The following is a 24,497-nucleotide window of genomic DNA, read 5'->3' on the forward strand; positions in this document are numbered from 1 at the left end:
ATGGAGAAGGACCGCTGTTACTAGGAGGAAGGGTGGTTAGCATGATGCTGTGCTTTTTAGTAGGGTCTTTATAAATTCCCTTTGAAGGATAATGTTTTTCTGTACTTTACAACTAATGGGGGAAAAAGGAAAAGAAATGCAGTCGACCAAAAGGACTTAGAAAGTTTATAAGAATGGGGGTTATTCAGCAACTGTTAAATGTGTCTTAATAGTTTAGTGTTCCCTTAAGGAGTTTGAAGAGCAATTGTAATATTGCTTATCTGCAGGAAACGCCATTAAGTGAGAATTAACAGTTCATTATGAGAGACTCAGTGGGAACTGCCAGTTTTCTGTGACATCTACATTTTGCTTCAAGCCACATACCCGGAATCATCACCTTCTTTCTAGGCAATGAGAGAAGGCAATGTGCAGCCCCCAATGTTTGACAGAGGGAAATATCTGTTTATCTTCCCTTCAATAGAGGAAAGAGATCTGTAACCAGGAAGAGTCAGGGTTTGTTTAACACTTGAAATGGAGCTTGGCTGTTGTTTTTATCCTTGAATATAGTCTGCCAGCTCTAGAAATCAAGAGGAAATAGAGCAAGGCCCTGTTGGTTGGTCCCCACCTGTGTGCCATGTCTTGTTAGCCAGGGAATGGTACATTAGATTAGAAGACTTGCATGCTGTCCCACAGACTATGTGAAATGTCAGCTTTGTCTTTCTGGCCCAAAGCTTTGTCCTGGACCGAAAGTTTGAGATAACATCAGCTGATGTCCTACCAGTGGGTAGGAAACCCATAAAGGACAGATTTATTACAAAATACAAGTTCTTAGGTTTTTAAAAAAATTTTGGAGGAGTTTTAAAATTAATGCATTATGGGTATCGACTAAGTCTGGGATATATGTTTTTCTTGGAAATCTTGACATTTTTCAAGCAGTTGTGTATACACTCAGTATTACTTTCTAGCCTTCTGGCACTTCTGATAGTATCTGGTGGGACAGACATCTCCACACTTTCTTTTCTGACATTTAAAGCTGGTATTATATTCCTTCAGTTGCTAAGGTAACCCACTGGATGACTGCTAGTGGTGTAGAGAATGTTCTTTAAGACAGGTCCTATGGTAAATGGTTAAAATTGTTTCATAATACTTAGCCATGCATATGCACACAAATGTGCATCATTTGTGAAATTTTAAAATCCTTAACCTAAAACGGGTTTCTCTATCTTCCATTTCTTTTTTTAGCTTTTCATTTTTAAGGAATAGGTTTTTCTGGCAGTAAAGAATTTAACACAGAATTGACCTCTTAAGGAAAAGGACTTTTTTCCCCGTGTCAAATCATTTGGACTTATCCTGCAGTTAAGTCAGTCAACTCTTACTAAGCACCTTCTCTGTTTAAGGCACTATATTTTAAAGAAGAAAAAGCAGCTTAAACTTTTCCTTAAAAGTTAAGCCTCCTACAGGGCACCAATGGCCCTGAGACTGGAGTAGAGAATTACATATTCACTCTCACACATGAGAAATAGAGGATAGGGTTCTATTCAGGTTATTTTCAGGTTATTTCAGGTTATTTTCTCCCTCTCTCAAAATTTTCAAGGAAAAAAAAAATGTAAATGGAAGCTTTTATTTTCAAACACCCATCCCTAATATGCTTCCCAGCGGATTCAAGAAAGTAGAAGGTTTTGAAATTTACCTCTGGGTGGCAGTGTTCCATCCCTGGCTCTTCTCCTCTGGGAACCCTTCAAATGTACAGGGCAGTTTTGGGTTGCACACAGGAGACTAAAATTGAATTTGAAAATGACTGTAGCTGAGGATTCTCTTAATACTTACCTTGAGTAAAAAAGTTTAACTTTTTGCTGTTTTCATAGATTTCTTTAATAGGATTTGAATGCTGGCAGCTGTCCTTGTACTACTTTATTTAAAAATTAAATAAAATACTGGTTTAAAAACTACCAAATGCTTGGAGGTTAAAAGGCTGATGGTTGAAGATGGGTGGGAGAGGCCTGGCAAAGGGGGCGGGCAGTGAGCCAGAAGTGATGAGATAATCCTAGGGAAATGACCAACCCTGTGTCCTGGTGCAGCGCCCCTTTTACTTGGCCCCAGTGAACTTTACAAGGCCTTGTCTTGACTCTTTCAAATATGGGCCTTGATGTGAGCATGAGGCTATATAGGTAGAAGCCTATATCTTCTGTAATTCTACCCTAGGTTTTAGTTCATAATGGTTCTCACATGCCTACTTTCTCTTCCCCACGTCTATAGCTGTAGCAGCTTTTATTTTGCAGGTTTGTCATGAGGGTGTGCGTGTGTGTGTGTGTGTGTGTGCGCATGTGGAGACAGATGAGGCCAGCATCTGGAGAGTGGGGTGCAGGCCTGAGCCCTGAGGATTGGTGAGGCTTAGTTTCCTTCTGCTTGCTTTTCCCGACTCTGTTTGTTGATTTATTCAAGTTCTATCTTTTCTGCCCTTCTTTTCTTGGGTTTGTCTTCTTTTATCTAATTATCTTTGCCTAATTGGAAGCATAACAGTTAGGAACTTGAGTTTTAAAGGCAGAAAAGCCTGGGCTCAGATCCTTGATGCTCCATTTACTATCTGAGTGAGCTCGGGCAATTGCATAATTGTGTCAAGCCTCAGTTTCTGCCCCTACCTTGTTCAGTGCCTGTCAGGATTAAATGAGATAACACATGTAAGTTGCTTAATAAATGTTAGATGGAAACAGTAAATATAAAGTCCTTGTAGTCATTGGCACCTAGCAAGAATGAAATAAAGGTGCATGTTGTGGTTTATTTTCCTTCATGGGTAACAGCTGCCATCTGGACTTCTAATTAACTTTTCCCAACCTCCCACCCTCACTCTTATCCCAGGTAGGCTTCGTCTTATACATTGACTTCCTGTTTGGTTTATCCCATTTATCTTCTCCTTCTCTCACCAGAATATCCCTTCCTGAGTGTGCCCCTGTGCTGAAGGAGGGGATAAGATCTCCCACTAAAGTTGTAGCTCATACCCACAAAGTTTAGTATTTCTCAATCTGGGCTTGGCTGTTTCCTGGTTGTGCTTGAATTCAGAATCCCAATGCAAACTTCAAAAGGCCATTTCCAAGATATGATGAGTCTGTGTGCTTTGTCTTCTTGTCAATAATAAAGTTAGACTGCAGTGTATTTTCATTTGTCACCCAAACAGAACAGGGTTCCTGGAGGGTCACTTGGAAGGGTGCCTGGGAATTCCACAGGCTCACCTGTGCTGTGAGGGGAGAGCAGAAGAATGCCCAATGCATAGTGTGCTGTCAACAAATATCTACTGAATGAATGAATGGTAGATGTAAATCAGAGCCTTGGAGAAATATTAACAAATGAAAAAAATTCTATTGCACAGGCTGGAAAAGCTGGTATGACATAATTGCTGCTTATGGCACCTAATGACCGCCTGCTGCCCAAGCCATGGGGCTGTAGCACATTTGTCTTATGGCACGTCTGGTGTCTTTCATTTTTTTTTTTTTAATAAATTTATGTATTTTATTTATTTATTTTTGGCTGTGTTGGGTCTTCGTTGCTGCGCGCGGGCTTTCTCTAGTTGAGATGAGCAGGGGCTACTCTTTGTTGTGGTGCGCGGGCTTCTCATTGCGGTGGCTTCTCTTGTTGCAGAGCATGGGCTCTACGTGCACGGGCTTCAGTAGTTGTGGCTCGCAGGCTCAGTAGTTGTGGCTCGCAGGCTCTAGAGTGCAGGCTCAGTGGTTGTGGTGCACGGGCTTAGTTGCTCTGCGGCATGTGGGATCTTCCAGGATCAGGGCTCGAACCCGTGTTCCCTGTATTGGCAGACAGATTCTTAACCACTGCACCACCAGGGAAGCCCTGCTGTCTTTCATTGATGCAATTATAGTGCCTCTTAAGCACATAACTAGTTCCCTTAAATTGTGACCAGAGGAAAACTGCTTGCAAATAGATCTATGTAGTGACTCTTTATTATATTTTTGTATTAAGAAGATCAGACAAATATGTATGAATGGTAAATCCCCCCATAGAGCCTCTCTTAGTTCTTGAGACCCCTGTCCCATATGTTATTTTCGTTATAGTCTGCTGACAATCTTGGATACTAGGCTGAGCAGATACTCCTTTCCTTTTTTTAAATTTATTTATTTATCTATCTATCTATCTATCTATTTATTTATTTTTGGCTGCGTTGGGTCTCCATTGCTGCACGCGGGCTTTCTCTAGTTGCGGTGAGCAGGGGCTACCCTTCATTGTGGTGCGTGGTCTTCTCATTGTGGTGGATTTTCTTGTTGCGGAGCACGGGCTCTAGGCACGCTGGCTTCAGTAGTTGTGACACGTGGGCTCAGGAGTTGTGGCTCACGGGCTCTAGAGAACAGGCTCAGTAGTTGCGGCGCACGGGCTTAGTTGCTCCGCAGCATGCGGGATCTTCCCAGACCAGGGCTCCCCTGCATTGGCAGGTGGATTCTTAACCACTGCACCGTCAGGGAAGTCCCTCCTTCTTTCCTTTTACAGATCAAGGCAACTTAAAACTTGAGAATTCAGTGGTCTTCCAAAGCTACGTCCCTGTAAGTGTTCAACTCCAGATCTTTCAGCTATTTAATCTGCTTCCATTGCACTACACAGTGTTGTGTCTGGCTTCTTAATATCTTGTGTTGTTGTCCACGTTGTATAAGTCACTCTGGAAACGTCCCCAGATTGTGAAAGCCAGAAATTGTATTACCATCTTTGAATTCTGGTAAGGACTTTTTAGTGTTTCAGCTGATTTAGTACTAGTTTCACAAGGTAAGTATAACCAACCTATATGAGGTACAAAATCCATGAAGTGCATTCCAGTACTGTATATCAAAATGTGAATTTTCTGGAATGATTGTGTGTGTGGTTGGTGTTTTCCCAGATTTTCAGTCAGGAGTTGCTGTAATCTGAGTGTCTCAAATGTGTGTGATGCAGAGCAGACGCTTCGGGAAGCTAAAACCTGCCATTATGCTTTTTCAGTCCTCTTCTATCTTTTGGCTATATGATCCCACCATGCCTCACATTGCTATTGTGCTCCAAGGGATGTCCTGTTTCCATATCTTTCCTATGAGTGTGTTTATATTTGCAATTACTATCCTAGACTCACCAACCTCCGATCTTCCGTATGGAAGGCTGATTTGTTTATAACACACCAAAGCCCCGATCAGAGCTACCCAAAGGGAAGATGCCATAATATACAACTTCTCCTCCCGTTCTCATTAAGAGTGCTGAAAAATATCAGAGATTGTGTGTGATGCTCATGCCAAATACTGTCTTCCACTCTCCATGTAAATTTTTGCTAATATTTTTTTCATTCTCTTTCTGCTCATCATTTTTGTATTTTATAAACATCTGTAAACTTTCAAATCATGATACATGATGTAGGTTGATTAACCTGTAGAGCAGTTTCCTTGTAGGTCAGATAGTTTATTTATTTCTGTTCACACTCTTTGTGTAAGCCTAGAGCTATAGTTTATCAGACAGGATTTCATGGGCAAGATATTTATTTTATTGCAAACTAAAGTGGGCTGGCCATGTGCTTCCCCTTTGTGTCCATGGTGCCTGGCATATGGTAGTAGTTTGACTCAATGTTTGTCTGCTCAATGACTTAGATGCACAAATTGAGACCTCTATGAATGTATATGTGGCTTTGGAAACCAGAGCAGAACTTATTTTAATTGATAGGATTTATTTTTTTAATTCATTAAAAAAATGAATTAAAAATATATTTTGTTCATAAGCTTACAGGGTTGAATACATTTCAGTGGCTCTACTCAGGAGTTATGAAATATTAGTAAACCTTACAAAGTAGAAGGACTTCTGAATTAACTTGTTTAAAAATAACATTTGCTTCTAGATTATTGTCCCCATCACAGTTCTAGTATTTTGCTAAATGTTTAAGGCCGTATCTTGGCTTGGCAGCAAGTGATGTAGATTAAAAATAACTTGTAAAAGTCACAAACTTTTTTTGGTCTTATTCGTTGGTGAAATTTGTTAGCTAATAAAATCTTAAGAGATGATTGGAAAGACAGTGGTATAAAAAGGAGGCATAGATATGGATTTTGTTAACCAGATGTTTAAAGTAGCAAATCTCAACCCTGGCTTTTACTTAGAATCACTTTGGAATCTTTAGAAAAGATTGATGCTTGGGGGGGACTTCCCTGGTGGTCCAGTGGTTAAGAATCTGCCTTCCAATGCAGGGGACGCGGGTTCGATCCCTGGTCAGGAAACTAAGATCCCACATGCTGCGGGGCTACTGAGCCCACGTGCCACAACCAGAGGGCCCACGTGCCGCAACTGCAGAGCCCACGTGCTCTTGGAGCCCGCGCACCACAACGAAAGATCCCGTGTGCCGCAACTAAGACCCGAAGCGGCCAAAAATAAATAAATAAATATGTACATACATACGTATTAAAAAAAAGACTGATGCTTGGGCCCTACCCTAGAATTTTAATTGTTCTGAGGAGGGCCTTGAACACAACTATGTGGGGGTGAATGGGAAGAGAGAGGGAGAGACATACAGACATCATTGGACCCCAGAAGTACCAACACCCCTCATTCTTTCCCAGCCACATTCAACTCTTTCCCCTTAGAGTTATTATGCTGACTTTTAGAGTAACCGTTACCTGGTTTTTCCTTATAGTTTTACTACCCACGTATTCGTATATAATATGGTTTGTTTTCACTTTTTAAAAACTTCATGTTAATTAAAACATATTCTGTGTATTCTTTTGTGACTTTTCCTCTTCAACATTATATTTCTTGGTTTCTTCTATATTGGTCTGTAATTCGTTTTTATTGTTAGAATACTTGTGTATGATTATACTGCAACTTATTCTATTGTTGATTAAGTGATTAATCAAGTGATTAAGATCACTTCTACTTTTGACCATTTTACATTTTTATGCATGCTTCCAGGTGCATACAAAGCATTGCCCTCACTGGGGCTTGTATCTAGGAGTGGAATTGCTCAGCCATAAGACATTAGTTTCTTCAAATTTATTAGATTATACCACAATGTTTTCCAAAGTGGGTGTATCAATTTACATTTCCTCTAGCAGTGCATGTGAGTTCCTGAGGCCCTGATAATTTATTTTTCAATCTTCCAGCCTGAATTTCCTGCTACCTTAAAGGCACAGTCAGACCTTGTGTAGGTGTGATAATGGTCCCAAGTTTGGACTGAACAGTACATAAAATCAGCTCCTTCAGTAACAACCAAACTGGCCACCCCTGCTCTCGTGCCTCAGGTGCTCCGGAAGGACTCTTGGTCTGTGCTGTATTTCACGGATCTTTGATCCCCAAAGAGTCAAGGCAAGGATGAGTATTCCTAGGACCTTGGGTCTTTGACGTGACAGCCTCATTTTCCAGGCAGAGAAACTGAGGTGTGGCAGAGTGAGAGGCGTGGGCTTTGAGCTTCTCTGCCTGGCACAGGGACAGATGAGCCCCACTTTATGCCATGATGGGTATGTTGATTGAACGTCACAGCCTGCTGTTCCTTTTTGTGTCTGGGTGATCTTGCTCCCAGGATGGTACAGGTCACACCTTTGAACGGTTTCCATTAGAGCAATTATTAGTAATTCTGCTTTAGTTACACTAGTTCAAATATCTCCTGGTACCAAATAAACAGGAAGAGACAAATTTATTTGGTTAAAAAACCCGTTCCTTTTAATTAAACACCCCCATGTCTACCAAATTGTAGAACCCCTTTCCACAGCTTGTTTTCCTGACTCCTGTTAAGAATCTGAAACTCTATAGCAAGCAGAATTATTGATATATGTCATGATGTTTCCTATTTCAAGCTGTTTGCCTGATTCTGGGCTCTGAACTTGTATACTGAGTGATAAAACTCTTTCTTAACACATTTGGGGCAGCCTTTTGTTTCTTCAAACATCAGAAGATCTTCTCTTCCCTGGATTTGGAGGGACGGAGAGGGGCAGCAGTGAGCACTCAGTCCCACATGTTTGCTGTCCTCTCGCATTGAACAGCATATGAGGATGGAGCCAGAAAGGAGAGAACAGGGAGCTGGGCTAGCAAACAGGCCTGGGAAGCTCTGCTGGTGCAGGAGTCGGGTTGGGTACAGTGAACTCCAGCCCAGGTTGGAGGGTATTTAGGGTCTTGCTCCAGGCACTATATATAGGGAGTGCCATTTAAATGGTTGACACCGTACTGCCTTTATCAGTGGTATGATTTTAAAAGGGAACCCGAAAGGGTTAGGAACCGGACTGCACAGCAGGAGGTGAGCGGTGGGCGAGCGAGCAAAGCTTCATCTGTCGCTCCCCATCACTCGCTTTACCCCTGAACCATCCTCCCCCTACCCCGTCTGTGGAAAAATTGTCTTCCACGAAACTGGTCCCTGGTGACAGAAAGGCTAGGGACCGCTGGTTTAGATGTTCCCTTTTGGTCGTATTTTTCTTGGAAAAAAATTGTATCTCGTATAACCATGGGCATTTCTCCCTAGGTTCAGACTGAGATCCGTGACTTAGAAATTCCATCCTCACATGGCTGGTTACAACCTCATGCCTCATGCTGACTGGTACATTGGGCAGTGTACTCGTGTGCGTGTGTGTGTGTGTTGTTACCTGATCCTAACAAGTCTCTTCACGATTATTATTTAAGGAGGAAAAAAAGTGTAAATGTTACCAAACATGCCTTGTTGGGAATCTGTTAAGAGTAAAAACCTTACTTTCTAATTAAGTGAGTTTAAAGATCAAAGACTTAAAGGATAAAATAATTAAAGATAAGTTCTTTAATAGCCTTTAGAAGATAGCAAGTATATTAAACAGATGTCTGGTGGGGTGCACTGCTTTGTCTGTTTTCAGATGTCATTTTACTGAGGGGGGTCTGTGCTGTGTCACACAGATGGATGATGGAGCAAATATACAGTGAAGTCTGTGGCATTTACATATTTGAAATATAATGCTTTATGCTCATTGATTTAGATATAGAAATAGTATAAACCAACTAAAAATGTAAACCAAGCAGTTTTCTTTTGCAACCATGTGCTGCGGAGTACTGCCTTCTGATTGTTTCAGACTAGAGTTTTTTGTTGGATGCTGGCTCCACACACATCACCATCACAACCTGCTGGTAAGACAAAGCTGAGTTTATTGCCGGCCTTGATAAGGGAGAACTCTGCCTCCGTTGTGCCTTAGCAGAATCTTGAAGGGGGAAGGCAAGGTTGGGATTTGTTGAGAACTCGAAGTTTGGTTTAATGAGGGTCTTTGGATGCAGGGGAGGAGTGATGGCAAAGGGGTGTCAGGGAAGGGATTTTGAGTAGGTTTAGATAAGGATCATGATATAGTAGTTAAAGACCGGTTTTGCGGCTTAAACTGTCAATGCTTCCTGCTAAAGAGTTGATGGGCCTTGAAGGAAGTTTCTCTGACGAACAGTCAGTCTTTGCCTAGGCAAGAGTCTCCTGGACCAGTGAAGTTATGCTAATGAAGACGACGGAATAGCAAAATCATATTAGTGTAGACGGTAAGCTGGGTGGAGAAGTAGGTAGTTTTTGTCTTCAGTGTCCAAGCTGTGTGGGAGTATGTACTTTGTGTTCACAGATTTTTCTCAGGAGGTATCAGAGGTAGAAAACTAAGAATGATAGATGCTCCGAGTAGCAGCTGTAGCCATGTATTAAAAGCTAACTGTCATGGGTGGTCATCAGGGAAAGAGCCATTGGTCATTTATTCATTCAACGAGCAAATATTTATAGAGCACATACACATGCCAGGCACTGTGCTAGGATAAAGATACAGATAAGGTCCTACCCTGTTGGGCCTTCCACTCCAGTGTGATGCAGCATCCTCTGGATCTCTTTCAGATTACAAACAGTCAATAACAGTACTTAACTGGAGGGTATGTATAACTCAGATTCTTACTGAGTACTTATTCTGACAGATCTTGAGTGTTAGGATTTTCATGTTCAGTTGTTAAGACTAGGTTTGTTTTAAGGTGTGTCTTGATGTCGATGGAGTTCATGGGCCTAGCTTTTTAAAACGTAAGCAAATGTATTCTTTTACATGTTTCCAGTGTAATGTTTATCATGGGCCAGCTGTGTTCCAGGCACTGAGTCATTATAGGAGAAATACAGGAGTACAAACTCTATACAAATTAGACAATTTAAACATACACAAATAATTGAGATTTTGGTAGTCAGTTGCCATTCAACTCAATAAATACTGAGTGACTTCAGTTTGCCTATACCATGCTAATGTTAGGAATAAAAAACTTCTAGGATGCCCTCAGCCTGTAAGAAGATACAGTCAGGAAACAACCATAAGACACAGCGGCAAACACCAACAGCAAAAACCCAGACACAAACCAAGCAGGAGCCCGCTAATCAAGGGGGATGTGAAGAGGCACAGGCCGAGTTTTTGAAGCAGAGCACTGGTGTGTGTGGCGTTGGCAACACTGAAATAATCCCAAAGCTTGAATAAATGGGTAGAAGTACGTCCACAAAGTTTGAGAGAGACCATAGACTCAGGGTCCATTTCTGCCCCAGCTGCTGACCTCTGAGGACAAAAAGTGGAAATGGAGGCTCCTGGACACTCTTGGCCTCTAGTAGCCTGTCCTGCTAGGGTAACAGCATCTCCTTAGAGGACACCTTGGAAATTGACGATGTCTGTTTCCAAAGGATGGTGTGCTCCTAGCACTTGTTTTCCATGGATGACCTCACTGAACATGAGTGAAAGGTGACGCGAACGTGCACCGTAGTGCGTAGAACAACATTGTACCAGTGATGAGCGAAGCTGCCTCCAGCACCTGCCTGACCTTGCACAAATCACTTGACCTCTCCACATCGGTAAAATGAGGTTTCTGGATTAGATGCTTTTGATCGTTCCTTCCAGCTCTGACATGTTTACTATTACTATTCTTACTTTGACAATCCCTTTGATAAAATATATAAGACAAACTTTTTAAATGAAGGAACTCATATTACATGTTTTTCTTTTCAGTTTCTCTACATAGAGAGTCTCTTCTGCATCTGGCTGTGAGATGGGGCCTTGCTAAGCTTTCCCAGTTCCTCCTGTGTCTCCCTGGAGGAGTCCAGGCCTTGGCTTTACCCAACGAGGAGGGTGCCACGCCATTAGACTTAGCTTTACGTGGTGGATGCTCCAAGCTGTTTGAAGACATCACAAAGTGAGTTTGGATACCTGATAGATTCTCTCTCAATCTGTTTCTCTGAAGTCTTCCAAGCATTATGGAAAAAATAACCAAACCACGAGCTAACATTAGTTTATATTTTGCCATTAGTTTCCATGTATAAAGTACAGATATACGTATCATACATAAACAGATATACAGATATATTTGGTATTCACATTTCATGGGGGAGAGGGAGTCAGGAAAAATGTCTTAAAAGGCTCCATGGTTGGGGGGCTGCCTATAAGAAGAAGAAAAGTTGGGAAACACTAGGCTAACCCCTACTTATCTTTCAGGTTTTCGCTTAAATGTCACTTCTTCAGAGAGGCCTTCTATGTTATGGTCTTTTACAATTATGATTAATTTACAGTATTAATTGTGATTAAAATTATGATTAATTTATAATATAAATCATAATTTATAATTTTATATATATAGTCATCGTTTATTTCATATGTCTCCAGCCTAAATCATTTGAGGACTGAAACTATTTCTGTTTTACCCACTGTGTTCAGCATATACATTCATTGAAAGAATATAAGTTTTTGTTGAATCAATGAATAACAAACAAACCCCAAGATACTGTGTAGCCAATGGGCTGGTTATTAGGATCTAGAAATAATGGAAATGAAATAATTTGTCAACTGTAAAGTTCTCTATGTTGAGGATGATACCAACACTTTTAATGTTTGTTACTTAGAATGGTTCAGATTGGTCATTATATCCTATACAGTGATTTCCTTGACTTAACATGTGGTAAAAAATAAGTGGGAAACTACAATGAAAATGACAAATTACTACATAAATATTAAATATTATCAATGTTATTACATGGTGTGTCTTAATGGACTGGTATGTTTCATTTGTCCCATGGAACTCAATGTAATTAATTTACGGTCGTATGCTACCTAAGTGCATGTTGAAGTCACAGCTTTCTGTTTATTTTTGTTCTTACTTGGTCAAGTGACTGCCAACTAAGGAAAGAGCCCATCCCAATGGAATTGCCTTTATCTTTGCTCTACCGTGACCCCACTTTCTTTAGCTAAAAAGGGCAAGGCAGGACCACTTCCTCTGACTTTGTCATTGTGGATAGTTCAGGGTTACGTTGAGGACCTGGAGCCTCACTTCATCTTCGGTAGCTTTGTATCTTTCTATTATGTCCAAGACCAGAAGATGACATGTGTTTTTTTTTTTTTTTTTTTTTTTAAACATCTTTATTGAAGTATAATTGCCTTACAATAGTGTGTTAGCTTCTGCTTTATAACAAAGTGAATCAGTTATACATGTACAATATGTTCCCATTTCTCTTCCCTCTTGCATCTCCCTCCCTCCTACCCTCCCCATCCCACCCCTCTAGGTGGTCACAAAGCACCGAGCTGATCCTCCTGTGCTATGCGGCTGCTTCCCACTAGTTATCTATTTTACATTTGGTAGTGTATATATGTCCATGACACTCTCTCACTTTGTCACAGCTTACCCTTCCCCCTCCCCATATCCTCAAGTCCATTCTCTAGTAGGTCTGTGTCTTTATTCCCGTCTTGCCACTAGGTTCTTCATGGCCTTTTTTTTTTTTTTTTCCTTAGATTCCGTATATATGTGTTAGCATACTGTATTTGTTTTTCTCTTTCTGACTTACTTCACTCTGTATGACAGACTCTAACTCCATCCACCTCATTACAAATACCTCCATTTCATTTCTTTTTATGGCTGAGTAATATTCCATTGTATATATGTGCCACATCTTCTTTATCCATTCATCTGTCGATGGACATTTAGGTTGCTTCCATGTCCTGGCTATTGTAAATAGAGCTGCAATGAACATTTTGGTACATGACTCTTTTTGACCTATGGTTTTCTCAGGGTATATGCCCAGTAGTGGGATTGCTGGGTCGTATGGTAGTTCTATTTGTAGTTTTTTCAGGAACCTCCATACTGTTCTCCATAGTGGCTGTATCAATTTACATTCCCACCAACAGTGCAAGAGTGTTCCCTTTCCTCCACACCCTCTCCAGCATTTATTGTTTCTAGATTTTTTGATGATGGCCATTCTGACCGGTGTGAGATGATATCTCATTGTAGTTTTGATTTGCATTTCTCTAATGATTAATGATGTTGAGCATTCTTTCATGTGTCTATAGGCCATCTGTATATCTTCTTTGGAGAAATGTCTATTTAGGTCTTCTGCCCATTTTTGGATTGGGTTGTTCGTTTTTTTGTTATTGAGCTTCATGAGCTGCTTGTAAATCTTGGAGATTAATCCTTTGTCAGTTGCTTCATTTGCAAATATTTTCTCCCATTCTGATGGTTGTCTTTTGGTCTTGTTTATGGTTTCCTTTGCTGTGCAAAAGCTTTTAAGTTTCATTAGGTCCCATTTGTTTATTTGTGTTCTTATTTCCATTTCTCTGGGAGCTGGGTCAAAAAGAATCTTGCTGTGATGTATGTCATAGAGTGTTCTGCCTATGTTTTCTTCTAAGAGTTTGATAGTGTCTGCCCTTACACTTAGGTCTTTAATCCATTTTGAGTTTATTTTTGTGCATGGTGTCAGGGAGTGTTCTAATTTCATACTTTTACATGTACCTGTCCAATTTTCCCAGCACCACTTATTGAATAGGCTGTCTTTTCTCCACTGTATATTCTTGCCTCCTTTATCAAAGATAAGGTGACCATATGTGTGTGGGTTTATCTCTGGGCTTTCTATCCTGTTCCATTGATCTATATTTCTGTTTTTGTGCCAGTACCAAACTGTCTTGATTACTGAAGCTTTGTAATATAGTCTGAAGTCAGGAAGCCTGATTCCCCCAGCTCCATTTTTCGTTCTCAAGATTGCTTTGGCTATTCGGGGTCTTTTGTGTTTCCATACAAATTGTGAAATTTTTTGTTCTAGTTCTGTGAAAAATGCCAGTGGTAGTTTGATAGGGATTGCATTGAATCTGTAGATTGCTTTGGGTAGTAGAGTCATTTTCACAATGTTGATTCTTCCAATCCAGGAACATGGTATATCTCTCCATCTATTTGTATCATCTTTAATTTCTTTCATCAGTGTCTTATAATTTTCTGCATACAGGTCTTTTGTCTCCTTAGGCAGGTTTATTCCTAGATATTTTATTCTTTTTGTTGCAATGGTAAACGGGAGTGTTTTCTTAATTTCACTTTCAGATTTTTCGTCATTAGTGTATAGAAATGCAAGAGATTTCTGTGCATTAATTTTGTATCCTGCTACTTTACCAAATTCATTGATTAGCTCTAGGAGTTTTCTGGTAGCATCTTTAGGATTCTCTATGTATAGTATCATGTCATCTGCAAATAGTGACAGCTTTACTTCTTCTTTTCCGATTTGGATTCCTTTTATTTCTTTGTCTTCTCTGATTGCTGTGGCTAACACTTCCAAAACTATGTTGAATAATAGTGGTGAGAGTGGGCAACCTTGTCTTGTTCCTGGTCTTAGTGGAAATGGTTTCAGTTTTTCACCATTGAGGACAATGTTGGCTGTGGGTTTGTCATATATGGCCTTTATTATGTTGAGGAAAGTTCCCTCTATGCCTACTTTCTGCAGGGCTTTTATCATAAATGGGTGTTGAATTTTGTTGAAAGCTTTCTCTGCATCTATTGAGATGATCATATGGTTTTTCTCCTTCAATTTGTTAATATGGTGTATCACATTGATTGATTTGCGTATGTTGAAGAATCCTTGCATTCCTGGGATAAACCCCACTTGATCATGGTGTATGATCCTTTTAATGTGCTGTTGGATTCTGTTTGCTAGTATTTTGTTGAGGATTTTTGCATCTATGTTCATCAGTGATATTGGCCTGTAGTTTTCTTTCTTTGTGACATCTTTGTCTGGTTTTGGTATCAGGGTGATGGTGGCCTCGTAGAATGAGTTTGGGAGTGTTCCTCCCTCTGCAATATTTTGGAAGAGTTTGAGAAGGATAGGTGTTAGCTCTTCTCTAAATGTTTGATAGAATTCACCTGTGAAGCCATCTGGTCCTGGGCTTTTGTTTGTTGGAAGGTTTTTAATCACAGTTTCAATTTCAGTGCTTGTGATTGGTCTGTTCATATTTTCTATTTCTTCCTGGTTCAGTCTCGGCAGTTTGTGCATTTCTAAGAATCTGTCCATTTCTTCCAGGTTGTCCATTTTATTGGCATAGAGTTGCTTGTAGTAATCTCTCATGATCTTTTGTATTTCTGCAGTGTCAGTGGTTACTTCTCCTTTTTCATTTCTAATTCTATTGATCTGAGTCTTCTCCCTTTTTCTCTTGATGAGTCTGGCTAATGGTTTATCAATTTTGTTTATCTTCTCAAAGAACCAGCTTTTAGTTTCATTGATCTTTGCTAGCGTTTCCTTCATTTCTTTTTCATTTATTTCTGACCTGATCTTTATAATTTCTTTCCTTCTGCTGGCTTTGGGGTTTTTTTGTTCTTCTTTCTCTAATTGCTTCAGGTGCAAGGTTAGGTTGTTTATTCGAGATGTTTCCTGTTTCTTGAGGTAGGCTTGTATTGCTATAAACTTCCCTCTTAGCACTGCTTTTGCTGCGTCCCATAGGTTTTGGGTCGTCGTATCTCCATTGTCATTTGTTTCTAGGTATTTTTTGATTTCCCCTTTGATTTCTTCAGTAATCACTTCGTTATTAAGTAGTGTATTGTGTAGCCTCCATGTGTTTGTATTTTTTACAGATCTTTTCCTGTAATTGATATCTAGTCTCATAGCGTTGTGGTCGGAAAAGATACTTGATACGATTTCAATTTTCTTAAATTTACCAAGGCTTGATTTATGACCCAAGATATGATCTATCCTGGAGAATGTTCCATGAGCACTTGAGAAAAATGTGTATTCTGTTGTTTTTGGGTAGAATGTCCTATAAATATCAATTAAGTCCATCTTGTTTAATGTATCATTTAAAGCTTGTGTTTCCTTATTTATTTTCATTTTGGATGATCTGTCCATTGGTGAAAGTGGGGTGTTAAAGTCCCCTACTATGATTGTGTTGCTGTCGATTTCCCCTTTTATGGCTGTTAGTATTTGCCTTATGTATTGAGGTGCTCCTATGTTGGGTGCATAAATATTTACAATTGTTATAGCTTCCTCTTGGATCGATCCCTTGATCATTATATAGTGTCCTTCTTTGTCTCTTGTAATAGTCTTTATTTTAAAGTCTATTTTGTCTGATATGAGAATTGCTACTCCAGCTTTCTTTTGATTTCCATTTGCATGGAATATCTTTTTCCATCCCCTCACTTTCAGTCTGTATGTGTCTCTAGGTCTGAAGTGGGTCTCTTGTAGACAGCATATATATGGGTCTTGTTTTTGTATCCATTCAGCCAGCCTGTGTCTTTTGGTGGGAGCATTTAATCCATTTACATTCAAGGTAATTATCGATATGTATGTCCCTATTCCCATTTTCTTAAATGTTTTGGGTTTGTTATTGTAGGTGTTTTCCTTCTCTTGTGTTTCTTGCCTAGAGAAGTTCCTTTAGCATTTGTTGTAAAGCTGGTTTGGTGGTGCTGAACTCTCTCAGCTTTTGCTTGTCTGTAAAAGTTTTAATTTCTCCATCGAATCTGAATGAGATCCTTGCTGGGTAGAGTAATCTTGGTTGTAGGTTTTTCTCCTTCATCACTTTAAGTATATCCTGCCACTCCCTTCTGGCTTGCAGAGTTTCTGCTGAAAGATCAGATGTTAACCTTATGGGGATTCCCTTGTGTGTTATTTGTTTTTTTTCCCTTGCTGCCTTTAATATGTTTTCCTTATATTTAATTTTTGACAGTTTGATTAATATGTGTCTTGGCGTGTTTCTCCTTGGGTTTATCCTGTATGGGACTCTCTGTGCTTCCAGGACTTGATTAACTATTTCCTTTCCCATATTAGGGAAGTTTTCAACTATAATCTCTTCAAATATTTTCTCAGTCCCTTTCTTTTTCTCTTCTTCTTCTGGGACCCCTATAATTCGAATGTTGGTGCGTTTAATGTTGTCCCAGAGGTCTCTGAGACTGTCCTCAGTTCTTTTCATTCTTTTTTCTTTATCCTGCTCTGCAGTAGTTATTTCCACCATTTTATCTTCCAGGTCACTTATCCTTTCTTCTGCCTCAGTTATTCTGCTATTGATCCCATCTAGAGTATTTTTAATTTCATTTATTGTGTTTTTCATCATTGCTTGGTTCCTCTTTAGTTCTTCTACGTCCTTGTTAAATGTTTCTTGCATTTTGTCTATTCTATTTCCAAGATTTTGGATCATCCTTACTATCATTATTCTGAATTCTTTTTCAGGTAGACTACCTATTTCCTCTTCATTTGTTAAATCTGGCGTGTTTTGACCCTGCTCCTTCATCTGCTGTGTGTTTTTCTGTCGTCTCATTTTGCTTATCTTACTGTGTTTGGGGTCTCCTTTTCACAGGCTGCAGGTTCGTAGTTCCCGTTGTTTTTGGTATCTGTCCCCAGTGGCTAAGGTTGGTTCAGTAGGTTGTGTAGGCTTCCTGGTGTAGGGAACTAGTGCCTGAGCTCTGGTGGATGAGGCTGGATCTTGTCTTTCTGGTGGGCACATCCACGTCTGGTGGTGTATTTTGGGGTGTCTGTGGCCTTATTATGATTTTAGGCAGCCTCTCTGCTAATGGATGGGGCTGTGTTCCTGTCTTGCTAGTTGTTTGGCATAGGGTGTTCAGCACTGTAGCTTGCTGGTCATTGAGTGATGCTGGGTCTTGATGTTGAGATGGAGATCTCTGAGAGATTTTTACCGTTTGGTATTACGTGGAGCTGGGGGGTCTCTTGTGGACCAGTGTCCTGAAGTTGGCTCTCCCACCTCAGAGGCACGGCCCTGATGCCTGGCTGGAGCACCAAGAGCCTTTCGTCCACACGGCTCAGAGTAAAAGGGAGAAAAAATAGAAAGAAAGAAAGAAAGAAAGAGGCTATAATATAGTGAAGCAAAATAAAGCTATTGTAAAGCAAAGCTATACAGACAAAATCTCACCCAGAAGCATATACATATACACTCACAAAAAAAAAGGAACGGGGGAAAAATTAATATATCCTGCTCCCAAAGTCCACCTCCTGAATTTGGGATGATTCATTGTCTATTCAGGTATTCAACAGATGCAGGCACATCAAGTTGTTTGTGGAGTTTTAATCCGCTGCTTCTGAGGCTGCTGGGAGAGATTTCCCCTTCTCTTCCCTGTTCACACAGCTCCTGGGGTTCAGCTTTGGATTTGGACCCGCCTCTGCGTGTAGGTCGCCTGAGGGCGTCTATTCCCCGCCCAGACAGAACGGGGTTAAAGGAGCAGCTGCTTCCGGGGGCGCTGGCTCACTCAGGCCGCAGGGAGGGAGGGGTACGGAGGAGGCGGGGCGAGCCTGCGGCAGCAGAGGCCGGCGTGACGTTGCACCAGCCTGAGGCGCGCAGTGCGTTCTCCCCGGGAATTTGTCGGGGGATCACGGGACCCTGGCAGTGGCGGGCTGCACCGGCTCCCGGGAGGGGCGGTGTGGAGAGTGACCTGTGCTCACACACAGGCTTTTTGGAGGCGGCAGCAGCAGCCCCAGCGTCTCACGCCCGTCTCTGGGGTCCGCGCTGATCGCCGCGGCTCGCGCCCTTCTCTGGAGTTCGTTTAGGCGGCGCTCTGAATCCCCTCTCCTCGCGCACCAGGAAACAAAGAGGGAAGAAAAAGTCTCTTGCCTCTTCGGCAGCTGCAGACTTTTTCTCGGACTCCCTCCCGGCTAGCTGTGGTGCGCTAACCCCTTCAGGCTGTGTTCACGCCGCCAATCCCAGTCCTCTCCCTGCGATCCGACCGAAGCCCGAGCCTCAGCTCCCAGCCCCCGCCCGCCCCGGCGGGGGAGCAGACAAGCCTCTCGGGCTGGTGAGTGCTGGTCGGCACCGCTCCTCCGTGCGGTAGCCTCTCCGCTTTGCCCTCCGCACCCCTGTGGCTGCGCTCTCCTCCACGGCTCCGAAGCTTCCCCCCTCTGCCACCCGCAGTCTCTGCCCGCGAAGAGGCTTCCTAGTGCGTGGAAATCTTTCCTCCTTCACAGCTCCCTCCCACTGGTGCAGGTGCCGTCCCTATTCTTTTGTATCTGTTATTTCTTTTTTCTTTTGCCCTACCCAAGTACGGGGGGAGTTTCTTGCCTTTTTGGAGGTCGGACGTTTTCTGCCAGCGTTCAGTGGGTGTTCTGTAGGAGCAGTTCCACGTGTAGATGTATTTCTACTGTATCTGTGGGAAGGAAGGTGATCTCCGCGTCTTACTCTTCCGCCATCTTCTCTCCTCCCCCCTGACATGTGTTTTTAAAGTTTACACATCCTCTGTGTCAAAAAAACAAACAAACAACCTAATCAAGAAATGGGCAGAAGATCTAAATAGACATTTCTCCAAAGAAGACACACAGATGTCCAAAAAATCTCAACATCACTAATTATCAGAGAAATGCAAATCAAAACTACAATGAGGTATCATCTCTTACTGGTCAGAATGGCCAAAAAGTCCACAAACAGTAAATGCTGGAGAGGGTGTGGAGAAAAGGGAACCATCCTACACTGTTGGTGGGAATGTAAATTGGTGCAGCCACTATGGAGAACAGTATGGAGGTTCCTTAAAAAACTAAAAACAGAGTTACTGCATAATCCAGCAATCCCACTCCTGGGCATATATCCAGAGAAAACCATAATCTGAAAAGATACACGGACCTGAATGTTCACTGCAGCACTATTTACAATAGCCGAGACATAGAAGCAACCTAAATGTCCATCAGCAGAGGAATGGATAAAGAAGATGTCTTACATATATACAATGGAATATTACTCAGCCATAAAAAAGAATGAAATAATACAATTTGCAGCCACGTGGGTGGACCTAGAGATTATCATACTAAGTGAAGTAAGTCAAACAGAGAAACACAAATATCATGTGATATCACTCATATGTAGAATCTAATTTAAGAAATGATACAAATGAACTTATTTACAAAACAGAAACAGACTTACAGATATTGAAAACAAACTTATGGTTACCAAAGGGGAAACACTGGGGGGAGGGATAAATCAGGAGCTTGGGATGAACATACGCACACTGCTATGTATAAGATAGATTACCAACAAGGACCTACTGTGTAGCACAGGGAACTCTATATTCAGTATTCTTTGATAACCTTTAAGAGAAAAAAACCTAAAAAAGAATGAGTATATGTATATGTATAACTGAATCACTTTGCTGTACACCTGCAACTAACACAACATTGTAAATCAATTATATGCCAATAAAATTAAAATAAAAAAAGTTTACACATCTAATAAATCCATTCGTGGATGGGATTAGAAGTAGACTGTAAGCTAAATTTTGATTATGTGATGGAGCCTCCATTTTCTAAATTAATTACAAAAATCTCATTGCTCAGGCTGAATCATTCACTTCAGTGGCTTGTAGTTGGCATGGGAGTTGTTTTCTAGAAGATTCTGAAGTTCCTGCAAGTAATTGGGTCAAGAGTTTGGGGAGATGCCCCAAATCTTAGAGTACAGGTGCTCTTAATGGATCTCTTTTTGTCACTCCATGTGATAGAGATAGCATTTATGTGGTTGGAGCTACACTATAATTTTGCAAATATACAAATGCTGATTAACGAAATGAGGTAATGCAAGAAGAGAAAAGAGACATAGAGCTAGTTCTGTGAACTGAAGAATCTGGGAGCCTCTGGGGGCTGTGACAACATGCTGAGGCAAGCTGTTACCTGGGAGCACTAGCATCTCCCTCCTGAGGCCTCTTTACCATTGCTACTACGTGACCTATAGGCCATCCGGAATATTATGCCACTAACCATGAAGCCTACATAGAGCTAATAAACGTGCAGTTGTTCTTAACCACAACAGAATGGAAAATAAGCCAATATTCAGGAATTTAGTTTGGGAATATTGTTCCTTTGTTTATGAATGAATTCAAGAATACAACACGATCAAATTTATGCAGGTTTTAATTTGCATGAGGAAATGATTTACAACAGTAGACCAGCGTGTTGTGAATATCTCGCTTGTTTGTAGCATCCGAACCTCACCATGCTCTCTGGAGATCATATCTGTTTTCCACTGTAATCGCCTAATAAACTGTCTGCTGCCAGCTAATTTGTGGTACTACATGTGGTGCCATTAAGGCCAGAGGCATCTTTTCAGATTAAAGGGAGAATGAGGTAAAGTACTATGTTTAAAAGTCAGTACTGTTGCATTAATTATGTAAATCTTTATAGTATATAATATATGTGAACAGCTTTTCAACTGACGTCTTCTCTAGGTGGAAAAACAAAGATGACTTTGTTAGGATCTATTTACATGATCTTACGTACCTATCTTCAGTAGGTAGCTTTTATGGCTTGTTTTGCCAGTTGGGTTTGTAATATCAGGGGCAATGAAGGGTATTGGGATCGTGGGTTTTGATTTGTGATGTTTCAGCTTCCAGGGCAGACGTTCCCCAGGTTTCTCCCGAGTGCAGCTCAGCGAAGATGCCTCCCTGCGGTATATTCACTCCTCAGAAATACTGACCCTGACGCTTAATCACACAACCGAGCATTTGTTGGAGGCGGATATTAAACTCTTTAGGAAATACTTTTGGGATAGAGCCTTTCTCCTCAAGGTTTGTGCCCTTTATTGTGGTATAAGACATAATAACTCACACTCTTTGAGAGTGCAGACAGCAAACTCGTTGTTTTGGGAACAGTATTTTGGGGGGGTAGCACTTTCTTTTTTTCTAATGGGACTTTGAGGGACATGGAATTAGAAACTGTTACACCAGTAGAAGGAAGATTATTATATGATATTTTGGCAGTAGGTAGAAAATAGTAATTTGTGTAATATTGTTTCCTTTACTTTTCATGAGCCAGCATCACTGATGTTTAATATTCTAATATTGGGTATTTTCTATTAACTTATTGACTGTATTATAATTCTTATCTAAAGCAGTTGCCTTTAGGGTTATTTTAAATGAATAATATCTTCCTCTGGGATTTCTTAAGGCTTAGGTATAGTTAAGCCTTTGTTTCAGTGTACAGATTCTTCTTGAATGGGGACTGGTCACTTGAGACCAGTTCTTTTTCAAAGAGATTTTTCCCCCTCCCACCGTGGCCCAAACATCAGCTTTGACTGTTATCAGGGCATACCCATCTCAGGGTTTAAAATGTTTCATCTTCATTATTTTTATTTTTTTGGTGAATCTGGACGACTGTAAAGCATATTTATATATTTTAATTATTATTAAGTAGAATGTTCTTTTGAGTAAAAGGGCTTCAGTCAATTTAGTTGATAGTTCTCAGGGGTATAATGGATTCACTCGCCAGATTGTGTGACACCCCCCCACCCCCGGCAAACCCTCTGCCCCCGCAGTCTTCTCAAGCACATCCATTAATAAGCACCAGTTTCATGACTGTATAGGCTTTACAAAGTAAACAGTCAGTTTACTGTTATCAGAAAACTGATATTGGTATTTATCAGTTTTGGCTTTTGTAAAATGTTTGCTTTATATAACTAAATTGAAGGTTTAACCAGCAACATTATATATCAAAGATTATTGCTTACTCCATATAGGGTTTTATTAAATAATTAAAATAAACATGCCCTTCAGAGTGTGAACTACCTCTGCTGGATTTAGGGAGTTTAGTGGATAATTTTCTGGCATACAGTATTTTCTCATTTTGCTTAAGGGTACTTTCTGTTTAAAGAAACAGAAGCTCTCAGCCGTCCCTGTGGCTTCTCACCCAGGCCCCCAGGGGTGGCTGTTTCAGTGGGGCAGAGGCTGAGCCTGGCCCAGCAGCCTTACTCAGGGTGAGTGCCTCTCCCTGCAGTTTCAGAGGAGCAGAGCTCAGCAACACGTGTGTCCTTAGAGGGGACATTCAGACTATAGCAAGACCACAAAGCTCCTACAAAGGCTAGCGTGCTCCATGTAAAGCAAAAATTCTGAACATTTGTTGCATTATAAAAACTTCCAGCTTCTTAGGTCGGATTCGTGATTTCTTGTAACTTGAAATAATTATTACTGATGACATTGGGGGAGACTTAGGATGAGTAAATCTAGATGCTTTAATAATTGATTGTAGTAGACTTTACAATAACAAAGACCAAATGAAGATTACTTTCCAGTTTATCAGAGATTTTAATTTTATGGAAAACACTTGATAAAAGAAGAATCCATTGCAGTGGGATGGCCTTGTGTTCCAGGTATCAGCACCCCTTTTTCGTTCTTCCTGTCCTGGGCTTTTGGCTGGGAAGTGCATAGGGAGACTGGGGAGGGAATAGGGCTGAGGTTCTTTAAGACACTGTGATATTGTAACTTACAATAAGAAATATATCTGGTCTCTGTCCATGGTTCTTGGCTCACAGCCCCCCATACCCTTAGGATTTCCTAAGTGTTGAGCGGATAAAGGTGTTTTTTTGTTATGTTAATGAGGCAACTTTTGAAAAACACCTAAGGATGGGGGCTAGTTACCTGTGGAGCCAATCGCCTGGTAACTTTCAGTCCCACCTCCGTGACCTCCAGGGAGGGGAAAGGGCCTGGAGATGGAGTTTAATCACCAATGGACAGAGATTTAATCTATCATGCCTACGTAATAATGCAAGCCTCCTTAAAAACCCCGAAGGACTGAAGTCGGAGAACTTTCTAGGTTGGTGAACTTGTGGAGGTACTGGGTGACTAGCCTTCTAGGAGGGGCATGGAAGCTCCGTGCCCTTTCCCCATACCTTGCCCCATGCATCTCTTCCATCTGGCTATTCCTGAGTTATATCCTCTTATAATAAACCTGTAAGCTAGTAAGTGGTTGTCTTTGGCCTTGAGCCTGCGTGGTTAGCCCTCTTTTAACCCCAGGTACTCACGCTACCGTCTCCTTAGTACCTCTCCAGACATATACCTGCTTCGGTCCATCCGTTAATTCCATGGCGGGCCCTAAAAGAGAGAGTACTGTGTCCTGGGAGTAAGGCTGGGAGCGGTTAATAGCCACAGGGGGTGGGTGACCGGGTACTGCTTGTTCCCTGCCTCTTTGTGATTTGGTCAGTTATGTATATTTTCATGTTCTTTTTGCTCTTGCCTCAGGATGTCCTGAAATAGTCATGAGCAAGGCACTTGGTATGCTGAGCTTCATAACATGCCCGGCGGGGGGGATTCAGGGCTCTGGGTCAGTTGTAGGGTTGCTTGCCTCAGTTTGCCCATGTATTTGTTTTGGAAAATGTGCTGATGCAGTCTTGGGCAGTTTTTTGACACATCAACACATAATTCTGTCTCTTCGCATTTTCACTGGCTGTGGGGAATCTATTTGAAAAGAAAATACAGAGGGCTCTAAGGGCATCTTCTCTCTACAGATCACAGCTCAGTCTTGGCCAGGGACAGCCTGCACCAGCATGTGCCAACATGTAGCCCGAGGCTTATGTTCATCCTGGGTCCTCCCTGTAATAGTG

The 24,497-nt window shown here is 41.2% G+C and overlaps 1 protein-coding gene across 1 annotated transcript in view; it reads left to right on the forward strand.

Annotated features, from left to right (window-relative positions):
* ARHGEF28 (Rho guanine nucleotide exchange factor 28) overlaps positions 1-24,497 on the forward strand; it is a 285,463-nt gene that overhangs the window by 129,757 nt on the left and 131,209 nt on the right. Inside the window, 2 exon segments of the mRNA XM_068535504.1 lie at positions 10,920-11,103; positions 21,510-21,690. Coding sequence (XP_068391605.1) covers positions 10,920-11,103; positions 21,510-21,690 — 365 coding nt within the window.

This window comes from Eschrichtius robustus, chromosome 2 (genome assembly GCF_028021215.1).
Source record: "Eschrichtius robustus isolate mEscRob2 chromosome 2, mEscRob2.pri, whole genome shotgun sequence".
NCBI lineage: Eukaryota > Metazoa > Chordata > Mammalia > Artiodactyla > Eschrichtiidae > Eschrichtius > Eschrichtius robustus.